This window comes from Megachile rotundata, chromosome 3, assembly GCF_050947335.1.
Source record: "Megachile rotundata isolate GNS110a chromosome 3, iyMegRotu1, whole genome shotgun sequence".
In the NCBI taxonomy this organism is placed as follows: Eukaryota; Metazoa; Arthropoda; class Insecta; order Hymenoptera; family Megachilidae; genus Megachile; species Megachile rotundata.
In genome coordinates this window covers 4,390,439-4,410,589 of record NC_134985.1, presented here as the reverse complement: position 1 = coordinate 4,410,589, position 20,151 = coordinate 4,390,439, and the positions used below count along the sequence as shown (strand labels likewise).

At 42.0% G+C, this 20,151-nt stretch overlaps 3 protein-coding genes across 6 annotated transcripts; 2 read left to right on the top strand and 1 right to left on the bottom strand.

Annotated features, from left to right (window-relative positions):
* Window positions 1–1,371: 1,371 nt before the first annotated feature.
* LOC143264072 (uncharacterized) lies at window positions 1,372–6,818 on the bottom strand. Of its 4 annotated transcripts, none has more exons than XM_076529514.1 (8): window positions 6,215–6,818; window positions 5,181–5,437; window positions 4,033–5,085; window positions 3,768–3,944; window positions 3,433–3,700; window positions 3,085–3,368; window positions 2,777–2,995; window positions 1,372–2,699 (listed from the first exon to the last, which is right to left on the bottom strand). In XM_076529514.1, exons 1-3 carry the CDS (start codon window positions 6,277–6,279, stop codon window positions 4,856–4,858), a joined length of 552 nt encoding a protein of 183 aa, XP_076385629.1. In that variant the 5' UTR covers window positions 6,280–6,818; the 3' UTR covers window positions 1,372–2,699; window positions 2,777–2,995; window positions 3,085–3,368; window positions 3,433–3,700; window positions 3,768–3,944; window positions 4,033–4,855. The 4 variants fall into 4 exon arrangements, with proteins under 4 accessions (XP_076385629.1, XP_076385630.1, XP_076385631.1 ...); XM_076529515.1 differs by having other exon boundaries at window positions 1,372–2,690; XM_076529516.1 differs by having other exon boundaries at window positions 1,372–1,564.
* Window positions 1,541–4,643, top strand: LOC105663962 (uncharacterized). Its single transcript, XM_076529590.1, has 2 exons — window positions 1,541–4,575; window positions 4,637–4,643. The coding sequence occupies exons 1-2, from the start codon at window positions 1,541–1,543 to the stop codon at window positions 4,641–4,643; spliced, it is 3,042 nt and encodes a 1,013-aa protein (XP_076385705.1).
* Window positions 6,819–14,294: 7,476 nt separating the features above from the next.
* On the top strand, window positions 14,295–16,027 carry LOC143264130 (uncharacterized). Its single transcript, XM_076529930.1, has one exon. The coding sequence runs from the start codon at window positions 14,370–14,372 to the stop codon at window positions 15,849–15,851; it is 1,482 nt and encodes a 493-aa protein (XP_076386045.1). The 5' UTR covers window positions 14,295–14,369; the 3' UTR covers window positions 15,852–16,027.
* Window positions 16,028–20,151: the final 4,124 nt, after the last annotated feature.

Sequence of the window (20,151 nt, the reverse complement as noted above, 5' to 3'; positions counted from 1 at the left end):
GAAAACTCGTCGAAGGAAAAATCCGTTATGAGTCTATAGACCCTATGGGTCCTATGGTGACAAACAAACATGTGCAACCTCTTGAGTCGAAACTCCAACGTCAGTGAAAGTTTACGACCCGATGATTTTTGCTGAAGGCAACACTTATTGTGTTGAATAAATCCAACAAAATACATCAACATTTAGCGCAAAAATTTAAACAAAAATTGTAAATTTTTGTTACGTACGCCAATGATTTTTTACTCCTCGAAGATGAATATTCAGGAATAGCCTAAGACCACCGCGAAGCGAGAGTCTAGTCTTGCCTAGGTTTTCCAATTACCAGGGTTTCCTTATTAGGCTTCGCTCGAGAACATCTAACGTCTTCGGACCAACGCGATGAAAATTCGTTAGACGAAAACGTCGCGTTGATTCGTTCCCACCGTCTCCACCACAACTCGTTTTCTACCCATTTTTGAGTATAAAAAGGGTTGTGGAGAAGACGCCTTGGACCCATTTAATTCGTGAACGTCGTCTAATACGGAACCTCTGTCCGTGGACCCAGTAGATTATTAAACGTCGTCTAATGCGGAACCTCTGTCCGTAGACCCAGTTAATTCTCGAACGTGGACTAACGAGGAACCTTTGTCAGAGTTTAGTTAGAGTCTTTCACGTTGAATTAAAACTAAGTCACTTTTGAGCAAGATCGGGTTAGAGTCCCCTTCGAGCAACATTGATAACCATACAGTACGTATAGTTTACTTGTCCGAGACTCTATACTATATTTATATGTATATTTCAAAATATAAACGGACGAGCGTAAACGGTTGGGCTGTCGTCGCCCCCTTCCCCGTGCTCCTCAGGTATCACGGGTGGACCGAGTAGCTCGTCGCCTGGGGGGTGCGGGGAAGCGAGGTCTCTTTGTCTTTTGACAATAAGGCGCTCAGTTCATCCGTAACTCGGGACTCTTGATCATCAACTTAAGAGCAATTAATTTCCTTTCCCCGAATTTCTACGGTTTAGCCTTTCCGGCCAAGTTCCCCCTTTCCATCTATGCGTGCTACGTCGCCCATAGGTACAACGCGGATAGGGTTGTTTTTAATCCCGGAAAGTGCACGCAAAAATTCGAAAACCTCGGTCAACGGATTATACCCTAAAAGACAAGGGAAATCCAAGACATTTTTTGGTCCTTCGAGCCGGATAGGCGATATCCGGTGCATTCCCGATTAACTGACCATCTAAACACCGACGATTTTCTTCCGGAGTCGTCCTACTCGCGACCGTTAAATCCGTTGATATCACGCAACCCGTTTGATACGTGTAGTGCAGTGCAAGTGAGTGGTCTTGCTCCGGTTTAACGGAACGCTTTAAACAAACCAAACTTGATTAGTGTAAGTTTTGTTAATAGTTTATTTGTGTGGTTTAATTACATTTTTGTGTGAACGTTTTGCGAACATTTGAACTCATTTGAACAGTGTCGGTTGAACGGTTACGGGCTCGATCCTCCGTGTGTTGACCTTTTTTTTTTCTCTGACTCTTCGTTACCACGCGTGTGTTTACCATGGCTCCAGCTGTGGCGGAGTTGCTGCAAAGCCAAGCGGATTTGTTTACTCGCATCGACAATTTCAAACGTAACACCGACAAGTTAGGGAAGGATAACCTGACTGTCACTGTTTTGAAATCACGACAGCGCCTTATCAACTCTTACTGGGAGAAGTTTACTAACAATCACGATGCAATTGTGCGTCTACCGGAATCCAAGGCGACCGAATACACCGCGAAAGGGGTTTACGACGAAGTGGAGGCGCAATTTGTGCTTCGCGATTCAGAATTGAGCGATCTGATAGCCGCTGCAGAGCGTGCCAATGGGACCAGTGCATCTTCGGGCCCGTCAGCTGCAGTACACAAATCCCCGGAAGTGGTACTCCCGCCGATCACCTTGCCGACTTTCTCAGGAGAAACGCTCGAATGGGAATCGTTTCGCGACCGGTTCCGATCGTTAATCCACGACAATGATCGTCTGTCGGAACTTCAGAAGCTCCAATACCTCAAGGGAGCGTTGCGAGGCGAAACTGCAAGGGTGGTGGAGGCCACGCCAACTATGGAAGGCTGTTATGCAGGTGCGTTTGAATCACTCGAACGTCGATTCGGTAACCCGCGCATGCTGTCGGCTGCCCATCTTCGTCGGTTAATTCACAGCAAGGCAATCAGCAAGGCAACTCCTCAGGACTTCAAACGAATTCTTGACGAATTTCGAGGGTCGCGCCTTGCTCTGAAGGCCCTGGGCAGGCCGGTGGATCATTGGAACGAGCTGTTCGTTCACCTGCTCTCAGAGAAGCTCGACACGGCCACGCGGATATCCTGGGAATCTTCGTTGGATGATCCCACGAGAGTTCCAGCTTTCGAGGATTTGGAGAAGTACCTGGAAACTCGTGTCCACGCTCTCAGCTTCGCGCAAGAACGGGATCGATCGTCTCCATCTGTCACCGTCAAGGATCAAAAACGCCCGGCTACTATCACCCCCCGGGAACGGTCTGCCCTTGCAGTGCAGGTAGCCAACGAGCCCACGCCGAAGTCGAAGACAGGTCGCGTCTGCCCAAAGTGCTCGGGTCCTCATCAACTGGGTTTTTGCCCCCGGTTCAAGGCTCTCAACCCCTTGGAACGGAGAGACTTCGTGGATGCACATGCGCTCTGTAGCTCGTGCTTGAGCCCTGGACATACTACGAAGTCATGCAAATCATCGTACCGGTGCATGGCCTGTCAAGGGACTCACCATACGTTACTGCACGATGCCTACCTTCGCAACACGACGTCATCCAACGGCGCTTCGGGATGCCCGGCAGGACCCTCGACATCTGCGTCCACATACGCCGTGCGATCGCATAGCAAGGTGTTGCTCGCGACCGCTCAAGTGCGTATGACCTCACCAAGTGGTCTCAGTGTTTCGACCCGTGCGCTGCTCGATCCTGGTTCGGAAACGTCGTTCGTGAGTGAACGTCTTGCTCAAACACTGCGACTAAAAAGGAAGACCGTGCATGTTACTCTGAGGGGATTGGACGAACAGCCTCTGGGGGAGATTCATCACGAAGTGCAAGTGTGGCTTACCTCCGACAAGGATCCGGCATTCCAAATTCGGATGGAAGCTCTCGTCACCAGGAAGGTGACCTCCCACACACCGTCGCTGCCCCTGGACTCCGCATGTTGGGACTACCTCGAGGGATTCCCATTGGCTGACGAGAACTTCAGGGTACCATCTCGAGTCGATGCTCTCCTGGGCGCTGACGTGTGCGGATTCCTGTTTCTGGAGAATCGCGTGGGTCCACCAGGTGTTCCTCCGCTAGTGCGGACTCCTTTTGGCTGGGCTCCGCTGGGACCAGTCCAAGCCTCGTCTACAACGACCAGATCAGATCAATCGAGGATCCTGCACGTCCGTCGAGATGACGATCTACATACCTCGCTGCAGCGCTTCTGGGAGATCGAAAACGTTCCGACGACAGCGCCCTTGCACCCCTCCAAGATCCAGTGCGAGGAACATTTTTCGAACACTCACTCGAGGGACGGTACGGGACGTTATGTGGTACGTTTGCCATTCTTCTCTCAACCGATCGAAGATGTAGGGGTGACACGAGTAACAGCCACCCGGATGCTGCTAGCATCGGAACGACGCCGAGAACGTGACCCGCGTCTCCGGGAGAGGTACGCTGCATTCCTCGACGAGTACCTAAAATTGGGCCACATGGAACCGGTCACCGACCCATCCAGGATATCGCCACGCTGCAGTTACTTACCTCACCATGGCGTATGGAAAGGAGATGGCGACGATGCGAAGATTCGCGTCGTTTTCAATGCATCGTGTGTTTCCACGGGTAGGTCATCGCTTAATTCGGTTTTGTTGCCAGGTCCCAAACTGCAGAGTGAGTTATGGGTGGTCCTCACACGCTGGAGACTTTTCCGATGTGCTTTTTCTGCGGATATTGTTAAAATGTTCCGTCAGATACGAGTACACCCCGAAGATCGTGATTGGCAACGCATTGTGTGGAGACCATCACCCACCGAGGAAGTGCGGGACTTCCGTTTTACAACGGTCACGTACGGAACCACCCCCGCACCCTTTCTGGCTCTTCGGGTTCTCCAGCAGCTCGCCGATGATGAGGGCGAACGTTTCCCACGAGGAGCGGAAACGTTGCGACGTCACTCATACGTCGACGATATCCTAGCTGGAGCGGATAACGTCCAAGAAGTAGAGGAAGTACGACACCAGCTGGTGGAGCTTCTCACGGCGGGCGGTTTCCCCCTGGATAAGTGGGCGGTCAATTTCGACACTGTGATGTTTGGCAATCTCTCTACAGAGAAATTGTTGCAGGTCAATGACACTGTAGGGGCTTTAGGACTTCGATGGGATCCCAAGGCCGACTTACTCACGTTGCGAAGCTACCGACCAGTTGAGGAAACCTCTAAGACATCGTGGACTAAGCGCGCGGTCGTCTCCGAAACGGCCCGTCTATTCGATCCCATGGGATGGTTCGCTCCAGTTTTGATTCGGGCCAAGGTGCTGATCCAGGATCTCTGGCTTGCTGCTCTGGACTGGGACGAACCGTTAACGAAGACCATCGACACGAACTGGGCTAACTTTCGACGTGATCTGGAGCGTTTGGAGGTCTTGAAAATCCCTCGCTGGACGGGCTCAGTATCCGAGGATGCCTTGGAGCTCCACGCGTTTTGTGATGCTTCCGAACGAGCGTACGCAGCCGCTATTTACCTGCGAGTTCCGCATTCGCATACGGCCGCTGACGTACATCTTCTGGTCTGTAAGACGAAGGTCGCACCGACGAAACAGCAGAGTGTGCCTCGGCTCGAGCTTTGCGGAGCACAACTCTTAGCGCGACTCGTCACCGCCGTTCGGAACTGTCTTCAACCCCGCTCTGTTCGGCTGTATGCGTGGACAGATGCGGCTGTCGTTCTCGCGTGGCTCCAAGGACATGCTTCGCGATGGAAGCCTTTTGTGGCCCACCGAGTCGCGGAGATCCATGGTCTTCTCCCAGAGGTGCAGTGGAGGCATGTGCGGACTTCTAACAACCCCGCAGATTTGGCGACCAGAGGCCTGTCCTACAACGAATTAGAGGGAAATCAATTATGGTGGTACGGACCCACGTTTTTGAGGAATCCTCCTGAACATTGGGAAAAGTCGTCAGTAACGATACCTGGAGACGTACCGGAACAACGATCCATTATGCTGCACCTCTCCGTGACTCGGATGGAACCCAACGAGCTACTGGAGCGATGGTCATCTTTCACTCGCCTAGTCAGGGTCACCGCATACCTCCGACGATATATCCACAACTGTCGATCTTCTTCCTCTCGTCGAGGTGGTTTCTTGTCAGCGCAGGAGCTCGAAGAGGCTCGTCTTCTACTGTGTCGCTTGAGCCAAGCTGACACTTTTGTGGAGGAGATTAAGCGCCTGAAATCAGGTAAACCGCCTTTGACTTCTTCGTCACTTTACGCTTTAAATCCGTTTTTAGACGAAGCAGGAGTCTTGCGCGTGGGTGGCCGGCTTTCTAACGCCCCGTTATCCAGGGATCAGCGTCACCCCATCATCATTCACAAACGATCGCCGTTGGCCACTCTCATAATTCGAGCTGCGCACGAAAGAACGCTCCATGGAGGACTGGATTTAACTCGTTGCACTCTCATGCAGGAGTATTGGATACCCAGGGGAAGGAGCTTGATTAAAAAAATCCTCCGACATTGCCTCCGGTGCATTCGACAGCGAGGTACCACTGGTCAACAACGGATGGGAGATATTCCTCCGTGCAGACTCCGCCCGGCGAGAGCATTTGCACGAAGTGGCATCGACTACGCAGGGCCGATTATACTTCGTCTTTCCAAAGGGAGAGGACAAAGGACAACGAAGGGATATCTAGCCGTCTTTGTCTGCCTGGTCACTAAGGCGGTTCATCTAGAAGTTGTCTCCGATTTGACAACCTCCGCCTTCATCGCGGCGTTTCAACGCTTTGTGGCTCGTCGTGGTCGCTGCGTGCAACTTTTGAGTGACAACGCCACGACGTTCCGAGGATCGAACCAGGAACTCGGGAGACGTTTTCGAGCAGCCGCAGCGTTCTACAAGGACACAGCCGAACAACTGGCCAACGACGGGACGGAGTGGAAATTTATTCCCCCGTACGCTCCTCACTTCGGGGGTTTATGGGAGGCAGCGGTAAAATCAGCAAAGACTCACCTGCGACGTTCCATCGGCGAACACATCCTGACGTTCGAAGAGTTGTCCACGCTGATGTGTCGCATCGAAGCCTGTCTCAACTCACGTCCTCTATGTCCACTGTCCGATGACCCGTCCGACCTCGAGGCACTCACTCCCGCACACTTAGTAATCGGAGAGTCACTGTGCGCGGTTCCCGAACCCGGAGATCCTTCCCCTCATACCTCGGCAATTTCTCGGTGGCACTTAATAACGCGTATTCGCGATTTATTTTGGTTTAGGTGGAGCAAGGAGTATATTGCGCAACTCCATCAGCGTCCAAAATGGCGGACACAGCGTCCTAACCTCGAAGAAGGCGCGCTCGTGCTCGTGAAAAACGAGCTCACCCCACCAACGAAATGGCCGATAGGACAAGTGACCAAGGTACACACAGGTCCGGATGGCTTGGTACGCGTGGCGGAAGTTCGTATGGGAAACAAAGAAGCAACGAGGGCTCTTACAAAACTGGTGCCGCTACCACTCGATGTCCCGTGTTAAAGCTATTCTTTCACGGCGGGCGGCACACGACGATCTGATCGGCAGTTTTCCACCACTACCGGGCGGACCGCCGAAGTATCTCCGTATTTCGTCGCCAGCGACGAGGCGGGCGGCATGTCCGAGACTCTATACTATATTTATATGTATATTTCAAAATATAAACGGACGAGCGTAAACGGTTGGGCTGTCGTCACCCCCTTCCCCGTGCTCCTCAGGTATCACGGGTGGACCGAGTAGCTCGTCGCCTGGGGGGTGCGGGGAAGCGAGGTCTCTTTGTCTTTTGACAATAAGGCGCTCAGTTCATCCGTAACTCGGGACTCTTGATCATCAACTTAAGAGCAATTAATTTCCTTTCCCCGAATTTCTACGGTTTAGCCTTTCCGGCCAAGTTCCCCCTTTCCATCTATGCGTGCTACGTCGCCCATAGGTACAACGCGGATAGGGTTGTTTTTAATCCCGGAAAGTGCACGCAAAAATTCGAAAACCTCGGTCAACGGATTATACCCTAAAAGACAAGGGAAATCCAAGACATTACTGTTAGGCATTTTTTTCTAAAGTACTTTCGGGTCCCCGTTTCGCTTGTTTTTCGTTAAAACTGGGCAGGATTAGATTCTCGCTTTGTCGGAGTCGAAACATATTAAACTCAAGTAAAATCAAGTCAAGAACATTTCTTGTAAAAATCACCTTAACCGACAAATACACATAACCATTTGTAATTCCGGTTTTGGGAAAAGAATATATTTTCAACTTTTATTTTTAAACTTAATTATTGCCTTTGTCAATTTATAACCAAAGTCCTAACAAACCCACCAGTCGGTATATCTTAGCCGCTCGAGGTATACTGGCATATCTTTGCTACGAGCACAACTACTAACATTTCCTGTGACACCCGGCGTTAGCCATACGTCGGCTAGTTCACGATAACCAACCTCCTGGGGCACCCGGCGTTAGCCATACGTCGGCTCATCCCCGCGTCTATTTTCCTTTGGCGCTCAGGTTAAGTAACAAACCTGAGTTAGCCTAGTAACACTACCTTGACCAAAATACAGCCCCCAGCCACGCGGCTGTGACCCCTCCGGCTCGTAACATTTTCAAAATATTATTTAAACAAATAAAGTTTATTGAAATTTTTTACGCAAAAAAAATCCCTATTTAAAGACCAACATTTGACAAAAGAAAGCACCCAATTATCTCCTTTAGTTCCAGAGATATTCCCAAAATTATGATTTCAGCCCTTAACTTTGGGGGCTATTTTCACCCCTTCAATATGCACGATTGCTGATAAAAAGAAATACATGTCAAATATTTTTTTGAGAACTATATCTCACATAAGTTTCATCAAAATCGGCGTGTCTGGGTTGGATATGTTCCCTTATGAGAATTAAATTTCTGTATAAAGAAGATTAAGGAGGTGGCTGGCGCGATGGTCATGATTGCTCCGTTCATATAAATCAATAAGATATAGCAATTAAATTAAGGCGTAACGCTGTGAGGTTGGTTTTTACAATAGGTTGGTACGACTGGTGTATGAATGAGGTTGGTAAGAGTGTAGAGTGAGTGAAATTGGTGAGAGATATTTCTTGGGTTGGCTGGAGTGGAAAAGAAAAAAGGGAATGAACCGGTGTGTGAAAGATGTCCGTGGAGTGTGTCGTTTGTAAGCATTAAACTTTAAAATTCAAATTACGTTTATTAAATATATATATACATATAAATATGCATATAAAGTCGTCAACAACATTATTTCCCCCACAAACGCCACTCTAGAAGTCAGAAAAAAATGTGATTTTCGGGAATTTTTAAAGTAATAACCATACAAGTTATAAGGTCAAAATAAAAAAGGCTTTATTATATGTGTTTTGAAGATGGTTGGTAAATTTTTATAAACAATTTGCACTAAAAATGGCGGCTGTAGGTGCTAGCAAGCAACAACACTATTTCATTGAAAGGGCTTCATGGCCGGACTGTTTTTTCATTAACGCATGGTCATAAGTCAAAAAATCCAAAATTTTCTCATATTATATACCAAAATCTATGGAACATCGTACGGAAATTAAGAAATATTAATAATTGTTAATTTAGTGCAGATATGAACAAAAAGTTTCGAAAAACGGCAGAAAATTCAGCATTAAATTGTTAATAAAAAGTTAAGTGGTTAATTAATCAAAAAATCCGTACGATGTTCACTGCGTTATATTATTTTGCACCTTTCCACGAAATTTCAAGTCGATTAGTTAAAAACTTTTCGAGTTCTTTGTCCGGCCAGTTCAAATAAAGTGATTTCGAGAAAAACGCGTTTAAAGTTTTGATTGCCATACAGCATAGGAAATTTGTCATATAACTTTCATCAGCGATGCTTGCACCATACATTTGGCCTTCTATTTTAACATCCTCCACCTCATTTTCCTTCTTATTGGATCTAAGATTCAATCTCGATATTTTTGAAGCTTCATTCAAAGATCGTTTTGAAAACTCTATGCATCGGGTGTCGACTCGTAGGCAAAAATTGTAACAATTTTCTCCGACAGACATATCCAAGGCTTTTATTAGTTTCATTATAGTGAATAGTCCATCTTTGAATATGCAAACAGATATTTTTTCGACGGATTCATAGTGTCAACGGTGTTGACTAAACCATAATAAATACTCAACTCATCAATGAGTTTCCTTCAAGAAACTTTGTCTATTTTTTCAAATTGGGGGTTATTGTTTATTAACCTAGCTGAATCAGGCCTTTTGCCTTTACCCAAGTACCGTTCTCAACGCTGATTATTGCGCGAGTTATGTGACCACCTGCAGTCCGGCCTTATCGCCACCGGCGGGATGAGGCCCCGCCATAGACGAAACAAAAGATAAGAGCCGTGGGTACCATCGCCTCGGCGACGAGACACTGATTCATTATTAATTAAGCCTGTGGCCTGTACGAACGGACAAAAGAATTAAAAGAGACGTGCTTATTTCAAAAGTATTGTGTATTTATTTTAAAAATCATCCGATCATCCCGTAACATAACTGGCGCTGCGGACAGGATACTGCGAGGCTGTCGAATCCGGATTCTTCTCCAACTGTGTGACGAAAATCACTGACGAGGAAACAGCTGGTGTTTCAACCCCATTGTCGCAGTGTCAATACGATCAGGCCACCTTTCGACATTGGCATAGAAGAGTAAGTCTTTGAAATTTCCTATCTATACGTGTATATATCGTATCCCCAATTTTACCCTTATCCAATACGATTGATCACGTACATTAACTTTGACCGATCATAAATAAGTGTAAGTGAAATAATGGCTCAACTAACATTTGATCAATTTAAAATGAGATTATCTGTATGGCGCGACGCGATCCCAATGTACGAGGGAGGGACAAGACTTCTGTCTCATTTTATCCAAACGTGTGATAAATTCACTGAAAATCTTACAACAAACGATAATGCGATCAACGAGTCGTTGTATGCTCTTATCAAATCAAAACTACGCGGAGAGGCACTTGATTTGGTAGTTGTTAATAAACCCATAGACTGGCCCCAATGTAAGACACTCTTAATTAATAGATATAGCGACCCTAGCTCGGAAGAATTATTATTTAACCGACTCAGTACTTGTTATCAACAAACCAATCAAACGTATGAAGAATACGCCGACGAAGTCAAAATTCGTTTGAACAAGCTAAAAGAGCATGTACAACTAAATAATCAGGATAACAATATAATTGCTATGAAAAGTAACTTCTATGATAATATTGCGAAAAATGTATTTATTGATGGAATTAAACAGCCGTATCATTCACATCTGACGCATTTTGAATTGACTGATATCGAGGATTGCCTAACAAAATGTAGAAAATACGATAACCACGAGCAACAAGCAGCCTTTCTTACCTTCATGAGACAACGCGAAAATAAACCCAAAACGAATGCATTTAATACAGCAGGAATTTCAAGGAATACTAATCTATTTACACACGGAATCTCTGGAAACATGAACCCGTTTCAACAACGTGCAGCTATTGCACAGAAACCATTTACACCAATAACCTTTGGAAACAGTAATAATTATAGACCAAATAATAATCAACCCAGGAATCAAAACCCTCAGCCTACACCTATGTCGATTAGTACAAGAAATACTAATAGACCGAGTAATAACTTTAATAGGCCCAATAACAATTTCATACGTCCAAGCAATAATTTTACAGCGAGGCCAAATAATTTCTTCAGAAGTACAGGACCCCCAAACTTTATAGCAGAGGAACTTAATCATCAGGGAGAACAGCAACAAAATTTAGAAATTCAGGAAGAAGTTGATCACGAAAATTTTCCACTCGATCCCGATGTAAACCAAGAAACGTAGTAAACCTAAATTCTATTGGAAATTCGCCTGAACTTCCACACATTATCACGACTGACCCGCCGCTTAAAATTCTTATTGATTCCGGAGCGTCTTCATCAATTATTAATCCCGAAATAGCCTATCGTCTATTTTCCAAGTATATTTTCCCATATAATTTCGAAATAAAATCAGTGCATAAAGTAACAAAGGGTACACGTGCACTCACTTTTCCGATTTTACGCGAATTAGGAGACGAAACACCTATCACTTTTCTTATAGCGCAGTGGCATTCCACTTACGATTGTCTAATTGGAAACAAAGATTTGCAAAAATTAGAAGCGAATATAAACTATAAAACTCAAATATTTAGTACGACGAAGTTTGAAATAAACTATTTAAATAATATACCGGACAAATGCAAGACCGCTGGAATGAATCATCATCGAGAAGTAATAACACAGATAAGGACAAGTCACATGAACAGCGAGGAAAGGGATAAGATCACAAGTCTGTGCCATCGATATAAAGACTGTTTCTATAATGAGAATGAGAAATTATCAGCCACTAGTGCAGTCAGCCACAGTATCCGAACAAAAGATGAATATCCAATTTACGTCAAAAGTTTTCGCTACCCATATCATTTAAAACAGGAGATACAAGAACAAATAAGAAAACTACTAAGAGACGAAATAATTCGTCCTAGTAATTCGCCTTACTCTTCGCCAGTTTGGATCGTACCAAAAAAGAGTGATGCAAGTGGAAGGAAGAAATGGAGAATGGTAATTGATTATCGTAAGCTGAACGACAAAACTATTGAAGATAAATATCCACTCCCGAGGATGGATGACATTTTAGAAAATTTGGGTAAATGTGCTTATTTTAGTACATTGGATTTAGCTCAAGGCTTTCATCAGATTCCTGTACACGAAAATTCTATAGAAAAGACGGCTTTTACAGTAGAAAATGGTCATTATAAGTATTCTCGAATGCTCTTTGGGCTGAAGAATGCCCCCGCATCATTCCAGAGGATGATGGACAAAGTTCTTATGAAATATTTGCACAAATTCTGTTTTGTCTACATAGACGATATTGTGGTATTTTCAAAATCATTACAGGAACATTTACAGCATCTGAAGCTCATATTTGATGAATTAAGAACGTACGATTTAAAAATACAATTAGATAAAAGTGAATTTTTACGAAAAGAAGTGCCGTTTTTAGGACATATTATCACACCTCATGGAATTAGACCGAACCCAGATAAAATTGATGCCATAACAAAGTATCCCTTACCAACTACGCAAAAGGAGGTTAAAGCATTTCTAGGACTCACCGGTTACTACCGGAAGTTTATTAGAGATTATGCAAAAATAACCAAGCCTCTCACGAAAGTGCTTAAAAAGGGAGAAAAAATCGATTGCGAGAATAAAGATTTCATCGAATCATTTAATAAATGTAAAGAATTAATCACCAACGCGCCCATATTAAAATATCCCGACTTTGAAAAACAGTTTCACATCACTTCAGACGCATCGAGCGTCGCGATCGGAGCTGTCTTATCGCAGGAGGGACACCCCATACCATACTATTCAAGGACGCTGAATACAGCCGAACAAAATTACTCTACAATAGAAAAGGAGCTACTAGCCATAGTAGAAGCATGTAGACATTTTCGACCGTACATTTATGGAAGAAAGTTCATTATTGAAACTGATCACAAGCCGCTTACTTGGCTCTGGTCTTTAAAAACGCCTAACTCTCGACTAATCCGTTGGAGGATCAAGTTAGAAGAGTACGATTACGAAGTGAAATACAAAAAGGGTTGCGAAAATAATGTGGCCGACGCTTTAAGTCGGATAGAAATAAACATCGAAGAATCCGAGCAGGACGATGCGTTATCGATGTTACCTCAAGCGCCGGACGACACTCCTCTCACTATCGAAGAAATGGATGAAATGCTCGATGATGCAACAGTCCATACTGCTGAAGAGGATCCGGTTTTCTCATTACTCATATCAGATAAGAATATTCATGCATTCAACTACAGTATAATAATCAAACAAGGCAACGATTACCAAGTAAAAACGAATAAAGATAAACTCAAGATACAATATATAGTAAAAATTAATAAGCAAAACGCAGAAACGCAATTGCTTAAATTTCTTAATGAAAATGTAAAACCAGATAAGGAATATGGCATTTACTTTGCAAATGAAGAATTAGGAGTTACCACTTACAGGATATTAAAGGAACATTTCAACGAGAAATTAAAGTTGATTAGGACAAATACCTGCACACCTTCAGTCAATCGAAATAGCTTTATGAAAGAACTCGAAAAATACCATAACCAAACCCATAATGGAATACAAGAAACAATTGCGCATTTTAAGAAGAAACTGTATACACTTAATATGGATAGAATTATTCAAAATTATATAAATCAATGCGAGGCATGTCTTGAATATAAATATGAAAGAAGACCTTACGAGACGGAAACCTACGGACCTATAATTGCGAAAAGACCGCTTCAACGTATACACATGGACATTTTTCATCTCAATAAGGAAAAATTTCTTACCATTATTGATGTTTTCTCTAAATACGCTCAAGCTTATCATTTGCCTGACGGAAATGCCACCACTATATTAAATAAGTTACGACATTTTGCTTCGCATCATAATTTTCCCGATAAAATTACTACAGATAGCGGTAGCGAATTTAATTCGACCGTATTTAAAGAATTTTGTAGGATTCATAAAATTGACTATCATCAAACCACTATTAACAGACATACGTCAAATGGACCCATAGAAAGATTACACTCTACTTTAAAGGAAAAATTGAGTATATTAATAGATCAAAATCTGAGGGAAACAACCAAAAACCACATGACTACAGCTATTCTAATATATAACCAAAGTATACACTCTTCAACAAATTACACTCCATTTACTCTCTTATACGGTCCCTATGAGGAATTACATAAACATATTATAGAACCCGATAGCGATACCGTTGAAAAATATAACGAAATTAGAAAGAATGAAATTTTACCGTTCTATGAAAAATTATACCAAAAACAACTAGAACAGCAGCGTTTACCTAACAATTCGGATAAAACGTTGGAAAGTAGGGAAATGTTCGTTAAAACGCACCAACAACAACGTGATAAAACCGCCCCCCGTTATCAGAGGTTACTTGTAGAGAGACAACAAGGCCCCTCATTAGACTGCCATATACACGGACAACGACGCCGCTATAATTTAAGAGATGTCAAAAGATTAAGAAAAGTTTCTTCGTTTTTGCAGGAGGATGAAAATAATATTGATCCTGACGATCTCAATTATACTCGCGAAGAGTATCCAAATTGATCCAAATGCAACACATTATAACTATCATCAAGGAACCGGCAGGATTATGGAAAATTATCACTATCTACATTTTTACATAAATATAACGTCTCTTAAACATACTTACAACAAAATTCTTATCAGCTATACCATATTATCTGGACAGAAGGAGCTTAGAAATTCAAGTTTATTTAGGCAAACCGAATCCTTGTGTAACGAAATTTATCAAAATCTACAACAAATTGCACCCCCAAAAGAAAGGGTTAAAAGAGGATTAATAAATGGATTGGGTACAGTAATTAAGTACATTTTTGGAAACCCAGATGCTAATGATCTCGACAAAATAAACAATTATTTGATTTCGCTCGAACGTCAACAACACGAAAATATATTAATTCTTACTAAGACAGTAAGCATTATGAATACGATAAGCAATAGCATAAATGGTAACACTGAAATAATTAACAAAAATTTACAAAGTCTTGCAAACATTCTTAGTAAACAAAGTACTCGACTTGATCTCTTCGAAGCCATTATTATTCTTATCATACAAGAACAACATTTTCTAAATTTGCTTGAAAAAATTAAAAGATCGTTCGTTTTCTCAGGAGAGGTATTTGACCTAGAAATATTAACTTATGAACAAATGTCAGATATAAAAGCACATTTATTAGAACTTTATTCTCGGAAACAATTAATGCTATATTACCATAATTTATTGGATTTCCGGTTTATTCAAGGATCAATCCTAACCGCCCCTGACTCCATTATTTATACACTTAAAATCCCGATTCTTAACCCTATCGAATTCTCCTTATTTCAAAGACTTGCTACAATCAGCCATAACAATCAAACAGAAATTATAATCACACCATGGAAACTAACAAGACCGACAGTCCAATTATTTGCTTATAAATGTCAACTAATATATGATCATGATTATCTATGTTATCGAATTATCACAGAAGAGATCAGACCAATCTACATCTTAACGAATGTACTTCTAGTATTGGCGTATCAGCTATCCAATAATTCGGCACTAATATCCTGCAATTATCCGATAACTATTGAATACAACAAAAACAAAACCATCCTCCAGGGAACATATTTTGTCCAAGGAAACGATGTACAAGTACAAGGTCACAATCTTGATAAGAATCTCGGAGAGCTAAAGCAACCAGAAATCTTGCCTCTAATCATCAAGAATCATGAACTGAATTTGGAACCTTTGAAAACCTTAACCACACCTACAATAAACATACCTACATTTGAAAAGCCTGGAATTGAATTTTATATGTCTGTAACCAGTGTCGCAATTATATCTTTAGTCATTATAGGCCTCTTAATCTACTTTATATATAGGAGAAAAAGCAAAGTACGACAACCTACCCAAACAATCAATAACGAGGACGTCATTGAACTTCGGCAGGGAGGAGTTATGTGACCACCTGCAGTCCGGCCTTATCGCCACCGGCGGGATGAGGCCCCGCCATAGACGAAACAAAAGATAAGAGCCGTGGGTACCATCGCCTCGGCGACGAGACACTGATTCATTATTAATTAAGCCTGTGGCCTGTACGAACGGACAAAAGAATTAAAAGAGACGTGCTTATTTCAAAAGTATTGTGTATTTATTTTAAAAATCATCCGATCATCCCGTAACATAACTCGCGCGTATCCGCAAATTACGCTGAGCCAACCAAAGAGTGGTTGCTTTCCACTTAAAAAAATTCATGTTTCCGACCTGCCCCCCACTTAAAACTTTTTCTCATATTCTATACATAATAAAGCATCATTTAAGCAAAAAAAAAAATCAATTTTTTCAAAATTCTAGAGTGGCGTTACTCCTTAACGCGTAAATTATATTACAGTATTGATTCGTAACAAGCAACAGTTTTGTGATTCGCAACAAGCAAATTTCTATCCCCTCTTCTTTGTTTGAAGTCGGCTGCTAAGTGAGAGATCCGAGAAAGAGTGAGAGGTCCGCGAAACCGAAGAAGTCATAAATTTTCGCGGTCGACCGAACAGTTTAGTGGAAAGAGGACAGAACATATATATTGTTTTCTCACTCTGATGTATAGCGATTCTGTCGTGCATTCGTCTAATTCTACATTCATTCGTAATAAGACACTCGCTCGGGTCTGGCCAGTTGCTTGTTACGAATCCGGTATATTATACATAGACATGTTCCATTCATAAAATTTTACTTGCATTAAAAAGGGAAAGAATGTTATGTTCTGTCCTTGTCTAAAGAATATCATCTCTGCTCGACCGATTACTTTATAGTTTACCGCTACCGTCGCGGCGTCGCGCTCGGGAACAAAGGTAAGCCGAATAGTATACCTGATTCGTAACAAGCAACACACAGGACCCGAGCAAATTGCTTATTCCGAATCAATACTGTACACTATTCTATCCGTAAATGTGAAAAAGATCTCTAATGTAAGAGTAAAAATTTTATCCTCACTATTGCGGGGATCCCCCTCGGAATCAGTCAAGAATAAATCACATTCAGTCGCCGAAACAACGAGAATCAAATATCGGTGAGACACATACTAATGCAAGAAAATGAAAAGATGCAAAGGAAAAGATTGCAATTTTCTTATTTCTTACTAATTTTTCATGAACATTTTACTGTTGTATTTAACTAGCTTTCCTGATTAAAATGACACCAAACATGATATAATTACGTTAACAATTGCATGTGTAACGAGTGAATAAAGTTTTTAACATAAAAACGGTAGGCGAATGGAAAAGAAAGAGCGGTAGAAGGTTGAAGCGTTCGGCAAATATGAAAAACTCGCGCGTGTTCTGTCTTTTAACTTCCAAAATCAAAATTCTTTATTTTTGGTTTTTCGTCAATGGAACTTTTACCACCGTATTTGCCTCGTATTTCCGATTAAAATGACACCAAACACTATGTAATTTGAGTTATATTTACTTGCAATATCTTATTGTAGTAAAGTCATCGACGTACGTTCAACATTTGAAATTACAAATAAATATATGAAAGTAAAAGTGGTACAAACCTCTAGAGACGAATAGGAAACTGCACCCCCAGGAAGATTTGAAAAATTCCCAAAATTGACGGTTACCTCTAAGGGATTTTTTCAAAAGGCGGTACAAACGAACCCTTTGAGGTACAAACGAAAGTGAGGGTGGTATAAACCTCTACGGACGTCCCTTTTTATGATGGCTTTGAAAGAAATAAAAAATGTTAAAGTGGGGTGCTGGGGTATTTTTCACCCCCTAGTAACTTTTTACCCCTTAGGGTACAAACGAAAACAAAGGTGGTACAAACGAGTACAAACGATGCTAAATATGATACAATTGAAAGAAATAAAATTTTTGAAAGTTGGGTGTCAGGTTCAGGTAGGTAGCTTGAATCATCCGAAGCAAACATACCAAGTCAACCTAGAACTCGACTCATGATGGTCATCATCAACCATATCTGCAGTCGACTCTGAGTTTGACTCATCCCGATCAACACTAGAAGATGTCCCAACAGCCACGTAGGCCCATTCCTCCACCACTATTCCGCGTTGTTCTCGTCATATGTTGTATACATATATAGCCTGTAAAACACACCATAGATAGTCGAAAATAAAAATCAGTTCATTTATACCGAATCTCTGCCCAATTTGTACGCGATTACGGTTTACGTGACACGTGCTAAGATGAAAATACCGTCTTAGTTATCTCGTAATTTTTTGCAAAAATATTTCGCCATGTTTTTATTGAGCGCAGACAACGAACTTCCTATTTCCATTTATATAATACGTGTGCTCACATATCCTCTTTTTCCTGTCTTTCTATCTTATTTTTACGTTAGTGTATTAAAAACTCCATCGATTTTTGTGTCGCCACATCTCCTTTAATCCGTTCCTTGTTTCTGTGCTACCCTTCCTCTTGACTTCTCATACATTCTTCATTTCCATATTTACTATGGCCAGTAAAACATATTTTTATCCATTCAAACATACAATCTTCCTTTTGAACCTAGTAACAGTCACCGTCGCGTCGGCTAATTCTTATATCTGGTAATTTTAATCACACAAGAAACAAAGGACCCCGCACAGATCTTATGGAAAATGGCCCCCCGTTAAATTAGCTGAATTTTTTATATGATGTAGTTCATGATGTCCTGATCAAAAGTTCCAATGGGCTCAAGGTCGTAAGTTGAATAGTTTCCGAGATATGGAGGGTCAAAAGTCAATAATAATTTCTTATTCGATACTACCGCGTTTAAGCATATCTGAGTGTAAGAAGCATTGTTGCGCACTGTCCATTTACTTGATCCCTTAAAACCCAATGGTAGTACTGTGGGCCCTTAAAGAGTATGACCCTTGAACCCCCGACCCTTTAACTCCCCTTCAGGAGTCAGAATAAAAAATCGCGCAAAAGGTAAAAAATGATTCTCTTTTTCTTTCATCGTATAAAAAACATGAAGCACCGTCGGCATTAGCATTACCCAGTGTGCACCACGAGGAGGTTGCTCGATCGGATTTTGCACACTAAGTGGCCCTAAAAAGGGCCATTTTTGTAGTTTTTTCTATTGCTCCGTTAGAATTTCAACGTTTATACTCTCTTCACACTCTCTATTAGCGGCATCTCTGGTCATATTTAAAAGACTGCCACCCAGATATTTAACATACCTTTGGTGACGAGCAAATCCTAAATACCATAAAACACTTGCAACATGTGCGCATGTACCTAATGTTCTGGCACCGGATTGACAGGTGCAGTAGTAACCATTTATTATGTCGTCTTCTAGCTCATCTTGAATATAAGAAGCTTATCTTAAATATAAGGAGGTGCGAGATTGACCTGATATACAATAGTCAAATCGCGCAAGTAATCGATTGACTATTGGTGTATATCAGGTCAATCTCGCACCTTCTTATATTCAAGATAAGCTGCAAAGGGATGATGACGAATTACAGATTGACACTGCGGTGGTAGATAACAACCTTATAAGACTCACAAGGGACATCACCAAGGTGTCACACGCGGATTTTAATGAAATTGACATATGTTGTAGCTTTTTAAAAATCATTTGACACGTATTTCTTTATATCTGCGGACATCCATGTTGAGGGGGTGAAAATAGCCCTCAAAGTTGGGGGTTGAAAACACATTTTCTTTAATATCTCGGAAACTAGAGGGTGTAGGAAGGTGAATTTGTTTTTAAATTGTGTAGTTTTTAGTCAGGAACTTAGTTAGTGACAAATATTTCGGGAGAAATTATTTATTTAAATAATATATTAAAAAATTGGACTTTTTTTTCAATTTTTCACCCTAAATGCAGTTCGACTTTTTTGTAGATTTATATTCGAAAAATATGTATCAAAATAGGGGATACGTGTTTTTGAAATTTTTTGTTTATTTTGTTTAGCAATAATTATTATATATACAATTTTCTCCTACTTTTTACGGAGAAATGATTTGAGATTTGTTTTCGAAGAGGGTGAGCCCTTTTTATACGATAATTTGTCACGTTTTTAACAATTAGACAATATCAAATGTTTATTGTTCCATCGGTAGCCACGAAAGGTCCAGCGGGCAGGTATAAATCCATCGCGGTACCAATCGTCGCTATACAGAACATAGATTTCTATCGGCAATGAAACTTTTAGCCGAACGTACAAGTTTATTTATTTGACTTTTAATAATTTGGACGGAAATGTTCCTCGTTTAGATGATTCGGTATCTCTGAAAAGAGTTGGAGATTTGAGCAGTGCGCT